The 6,000-nt window shown below is 44.7% G+C and overlaps 1 protein-coding gene across 1 annotated transcript; it reads left to right on the top strand.

Moving 5' to 3' along the window:
• Positions 1-1,819: 1,819 nt before the first annotated feature.
• On the top strand, positions 1,820-5,381 carry LOC125554344 (uncharacterized). Its single transcript, XM_048717920.2, has 2 exons — positions 1,820-3,215; positions 3,302-5,381. Exons 1-2 carry the CDS (start codon positions 1,946-1,948, stop codon positions 3,406-3,408), a joined length of 1,377 nt encoding a protein of 458 aa, XP_048573877.1. The 5' UTR covers positions 1,820-1,945; the 3' UTR covers positions 3,409-5,381.
• The last annotated feature ends 619 nt before the right edge of the window (positions 5,382-6,000 follow it).

Genomic DNA, 6,000 nt, shown 5'->3' with positions numbered 1-6,000 from the left:
ATATATTTCTTTACAAAGGAAGTACTAGTAAAAATGTTCACCGGATGATCATGATACAATCAGTTTTGTGAGGGCTATTGATGATATGATGCCGTTGATAGACGAAATTCCTAAATTATAGCACGTTGTTGCGAGAACTGTTAACAAATAATTTAATGTTTGAAAACATGAGAAATTTGTGAAACATGGTATTAGTTGATGATAAAAAAATTTATTTGAAAGAAATATTGTTTATAGTGAGCATTTAGAGAAAATTTAAGAAAAAAAATCCAAAAAACTGTGCGATTTATGCTATGTTAATTTTTATCTTGACATATATCAGCGAGGCGATATGAGACGAAAACAGTGTTGAGTACAAACAGTAGACATCTCTTTTTTTTATCGTTGTTGTTGTTCCTGATCACTGCGAGAGATTCTGCGGCACTATAATAGATGACTTTGTTCTTCTTTTTAAGAAAACGAGTCTAGAATTTACGTACGAGCTCACCCAGCTTCTGCACTATGAGGGTCGGGTCTTTGGCATCCGAGGGCTTAACATAAGTGCCATGGAAAATTTCATGAACTCGGCCTCGAGCGTGGCCCATGAGTCGATCCACCCTAGAGGCAGAGTGTGTAGCCAGTGTCGAGCCGAGCCTACAATCTTAACGGCAACTATTTGATGGAATGTAAATCATCGCCGTTTGCCACGTGGATTGCGAGATATAGTCCTTGATCCAGCGATTCTGGACCGAGGGGTCTGTTGACCCGTCATATTTTTCGACAATGACGATCTTGAAGCCCGTCAGGAAAAAATGAGCCATTACCCTATCGGGAAAGCAGGGTGTATGCGTCGCACAACGGGTACGGGTGGTATCGACGGCGTGACATACATCATGATTACCTACGTCGCCATATTTGGAGTAGGTATGCTGATCTTTGTGTTTGTCATCCAAGTCATCCGTCTTGCTTGTTCGCCGAATGTTCTCCATACTCTTCGTGAGAATCCGTAGTGTACTCCATGCTGCACAGTCTAACGATCTGGCCTGTTGCGAATGTTTCAACTTGCCCCATGTTCGTGATCTTCGAGTAGATAACACCTTACGTCCTGCTTGTGTTTTAATACTTTGGATTGGAGCAGGGACGAAGCTAGAAAAAAAGCTTGATGGGGTCATATCCATAGCAATGGGGTCATCTTTTATAAATCAACAATGATTAGTACTAAGTTAATGAAGGATTTAGTAATTTCATTGAGGTCAATTGACCCCAATACCTACATGCCAGCTCCGTCCCTGGATTGGAGTAAAAAGCACGGATGATCTACTTTGGATTGGAGTAAAAAGTACGGATGATCTATTATGAGATTGTTGTCTGTTCTCTATGAGCCCCACCCGTCAGTTTATATAGATCGGGGGGGGGGGGGGCTAGGGCTAATTGTGTTTTTTTTTGTCTTCATGCACTGGAGAACATTTTCCCTTCAATTTTTTTTTGCTATGTGAGTGATTTCTACGTTGCCTTGGCAAAAAAAATGTCACGGCATTATAGTATTTCCATCATGGCAATTCTTATTTTTTATTAGATTTTTAATTTGTTGGATCATTTTATCATTAAAAACATATTAAAATCTTGTTGGCATATTTTTCTCATGTAGGCACCTTTTTATTTTGTACTCATTTTTTTAGGGGGTTTTGTTTTGTACTAGTTGAGCAGTGGCAATTTTCTGTAGGCCTTTCTTTTTATAGCGTTTATTATCATGCTATAATTTTCTGTGGTTATTTATTTTTGCTTTTCATTGTAGGGGTCACCAAGTGTTCGTACAGAAGCCCAACAGGAAAACCCGAGGCCCACCGAGCTGAACGGTGCCCTGTCGAACCCTAACCCCCAAAATCCAAATCCCCAACCCGATCGATCGATCGATCGGCCGAACCCTAACCCCCACCGCCCAAATCCGCAATCCCGGACGGCGACGATGGCCGCCGGCAACCCCCGCCTCCCCAACTTCATCCTCCTCGACGCGGCCACCCGCATCAGCGATCTCCGCAACGGAACCGCCACCGCGTGGGCCTTGACGACGGCGGGCCTCACCATACAGGTCTCCTTGGTGGTGGCCGCGCCGCCGCGCCTCTCCCACTTCTGCGTCTGCTGCCCCGGCCGCGACGCGACCGCCTTCGCGGACGCGCCCAGGGTCGTCTGCTCCACGGGGGACCACGCCCTCATCCGGGCCGGCTTCACCACCGGCGACTCTCCGCAGCACTTCATCTACCGGGCCAGGGGCCCCGACGGCCGGCCGTCGCTTGACCTGATCCCGGACTTGATTGATTATTACTCCCGGCAAGAGATTTTGAGTCTGCCCCTCGGGTTTGTCTCCAGCCGCGACCACTTGGTCATAGCGGCTCTGAGCTACGGGCCGACGGACTTGCAGTACTATCTCCACACGCTCAGCTCCGAGCCGCGGTCCACCTGGTCCAAGAAGCTGCTGCTGGTGGAGCTCCCCCATGGATTATCCAAGAAACCGTTTGTGATCGATCACAGCAAGGTGATTGCCCTTGGAGGCGGGCTGCTGGGATGGATCGATCTCTGGGAGGGCATCCTGATCTGCGACGTGCTTGACCCTGGGATGGCCCCGTTGCGCTTGGTGCCGATGCCCAAGCTGCTGCCCAGCAACAGACAACTCTGTGACCAGCAATCTTTGGCACGGGCGGTTCGGGACGTCACCTTCAGCCGTGGCTACATCAGATGCGTCGAACTTGAGGAGCTGGTAGAACTCAGAGTCAGAACTGTGCCGCCTCTTCCTGACCCCTCGGACATGGATGAGCTACAAGACTCGGAATGCACCATCGATCCGCCCCAGGAGGATGGGGAAGAATATGTTACCGTTGGTTGGAGGCTCATCACATGGTACAGGGCATTGACTTGGAACTGTTGGCGCAAGGGGATCATGGTTCATTCCGATGAGCTCGGTACTGTCTCCTTGCCTCAGCTAGGAGGTGGTGGTGCCTGTGGTTTAAAACTGCCACTCAAGGACCTCAGAGTAGCTGCTCCTATTCTGTGCAGCGACGGTGATGCTGTTTACCTCGCGTCCGCGCTGCATGAGCGGGACCCACCTGCATGGATTGTCGCTGTTGACACTAGGAGGAAGTCGGTGGAAGAGCTTATGCCATACTCTGCAAAGGGGCTGTATCTTTACGATCCGACCTACATTCCATATGTGCTGACCGAATATCTGAATGATAAAGCAGGTAACTATATATGCTGTCACTGTTATCATATCTATTGAGTAGCAAGTGCTCATGTATCTAATGGTTTTCCGCTCTTTGTGTACTAGATGGAGCTCAGGTACAGACGCAAAATGCTTGTCATCACACTCCACGAAACTTTGATGGGTCCGAGAAGAAGCGGCAGCGACTTTCACATACAGAATATGAAGTCTGAAATGTTGATGATTTCATATACAAAATGCTCATGGACTTCGAGGATTAGTGAAAGCTTCAGATTTCTTGTTTGAGTAACTATCAAACTAGAAGATACAGTTTAGTAATCTTCAATTCATGAGTAAGTTTGGTAGCGTGAGTTACTCTATTCTGAGCCTGACATTTCTAGAATCGCTATAATCAGTCATGAAGTTTCATCATTTGTTGGCTTTTAGATTGATTGAAACTGTTAATTTCATTGTCAAATTCTTAGGCAGGGAACAGCCACATTGATTATTTATACTTTAGTTTGTTCATTGGCTTTCCTTTATATTTCTTTGTTACGTTTGAGCATAGTTTAATGGTTAAGCTTTCTTTGGGATGCCTTTTGGTCTTTGAACTCTGATATAATCCGTCTAATCCATGCATGCTGCACTTACGTTTTTCTAGCTTAATTACCTCTTTTTTTTCTGACAATAAACATGTAATTTTATATTCATCCAATGTGTGCTAAGAGTTCTCCTGCACAACTTATCCTTTTCATAGAATGATCTACAGGTAACACAAAGATGGGGTTGCATGACCTGGTAAGTTGAGTCAGCTGGGTGGTTTTGTACTGGGCAGTGCTGACATCGTAGGAGGATGCTACTAACAATGGGGATTAATTCTGACATTAATTCTGTGTCAACATTTTATTTTCAAAGTTGTGGGGAAGAATATGCTCGTTCTTTTCCTTGTAGCCCAGCAAAACGCAATCATGCCACTGCTGTCTTTGGTGACGCTGATTCTTCTACAGTCTTGGTTGAGTAGTTTGATTTTGCGACATGGACCTGCTTTTGTACTATCTTGTAAACTGGGATCAGCAGTACTCATGTAAATTTTGTTGTGTGCAAAATAATATAGTGGTGTTGCTATGATGAACTGTTGTGCAGTCCAACTACAATTGTTGTGATGAACTCTTGTTGTGATAAACATCTCATTTTTATTCTTATTGTCTAATACTCTAATTGTACAAAGCTTACCCCTGCCTATCTAACAACAATTTTATGTGTGAGGGAATGTAGGGGATTGGTATGGGAGGGAATGTGGAGAATTGTTGAGGTATCGCTTAGCTAGGGGTGGAGTGGTTGTGGATCGAGTTCGGTTTTCAAGCCGGTACTCAGTGCGTTGTAAACTGACCTTTTTTGTACTTTGTTTCCCTAAATAAATGAACACGCAAAGCTTTTTTTTGTTTGAAAATAAATTAGTTTTTTGCAACGTTGTCAAGTTCAGACTTCGTTATCCGAACATGTTTAATTCATGGTTTTATGATTTAGCCCCTTCTATTTAGTTTATTACTCCCTCCGTCTAAAGCTAGTACAAAGTCGAGTCACTTATTTTGGGACGGAGGGAGTACTATTACCCTTGTTTACATAAACATGTGATAATCCAATAAAGGTATTGTCTGATGAGTTTGTAGGCTAATTGCTAACTTTTTCATCTGACAAACAGAAAACTACAAAAATTGACGAAAATCACAGTGTGCATCGTGAAGGAATCTGTACTCCATCGTTCTTTTCCTTTTCCAGCAATGGGGATTATTGTAGCCCAGCAGAACGCAATCATCTTTTGATGGTGTCACTGGTGTATGCCGCCGCAGCCTTCATTGCCTTTGGTGATGCTGATTCTTCTTTCTTTGAGTAGTTTGTTTTTGGGACAGGGACGTGCTTTTTTTTGGTTAGTTCCTGGGAGTGTTTACCTGTTAGTCTCGAACTTCTAGTGTTAATGTTTCTTTGAGAGTATGCTGTTAGCTTTGCACTATCTTGGATCAGCAGTGCTCATGTAAACTCTGTTGTGTTCAAAATAACAGTGGTGTTGCTATGATGAACTGTTGTGCAGTCCAACTACAATTGCTGTGATGAACTCTTGTTGTTGTGAGGTCCTCAAGTTGAAGTCATGTGCTCGGGGCTGCCCTCTACCAATGACTCTAGAAATGGTTGTGAATGATTTCCTCCTTCAGTTTGTGGTCCGTGACCCAACCATTGTTCCTTTGCAGATCGTGGATGTGATTCTTTCTTCGTCTCGCATTGACACGTAGGTGGAAAAACTTAGTGTTGGCATCCTCCTCTTTTATATTATCAATGCGAGCACACTGCTTCTTTATTACTCTCTCCATAACAGCAAGTCTAAGATGCTTTGCTTGAGACACGCACGTGCATGTAGATCTTGCTCATCGGCAAAATGGGCTAAAGATTCCCGAGCGATGTTAAAGAGAGACGGATGGAGGTGCAATTCTGCCTTTGAGAAGAGGCCTCTACTCTATTTGGCAAGGACGCTCCCGTATGCTTGAGCTTATGAAACAGGTTTTGAGACGGACGACTCTGCACGCCAGGATGGCGCCTGCCAAGACGTTGGGACAAGGTCAGAGAATCTTGGAAGGGAAAAAAAATTCTCAAACGTGAAGCTTGTTGGTCTCTTCAGGCCCCTATTGTTGGTGACGAGGAGAGGGCAGTGGTCGGATAATGAAGTAGAAATTGCGTGAAGCACATGAGAATCAATATGCATGTTTTACTCGGCATTACAGAAGTAGGAGTCAAGCTTGCACATCATACGGTTTGCCTGCTCATTGCCCCAA

Source organism: Triticum urartu, chromosome 4A (genome assembly GCF_056163025.1).
Source record: "Triticum urartu cultivar PI428250 chromosome 4A, HENAU_Tu73, whole genome shotgun sequence".
Classification (NCBI taxonomy): Eukaryota; Viridiplantae; Streptophyta; class Magnoliopsida; order Poales; family Poaceae; genus Triticum; species Triticum urartu.
This window is presented reverse-complemented; position numbering and strand designations above follow the sequence as displayed.

Bases quoted from the DNA above. Each gene is read 5' to 3' on its own strand.
- LOC125554344 (XM_048717920.2), top strand. From the start codon at position 1,946: ATGGCCGCCGGCAACCCCCGCCTCCCCAACTTCATCCTCCTCGACGCG. The intron at 3,216-3,301 runs GTAACTATATAT...TTTGTGTACTAG, and splicing joins ATATCTGAATGATAAAGCAG to ATGGAGCTCAGGTACAGACG.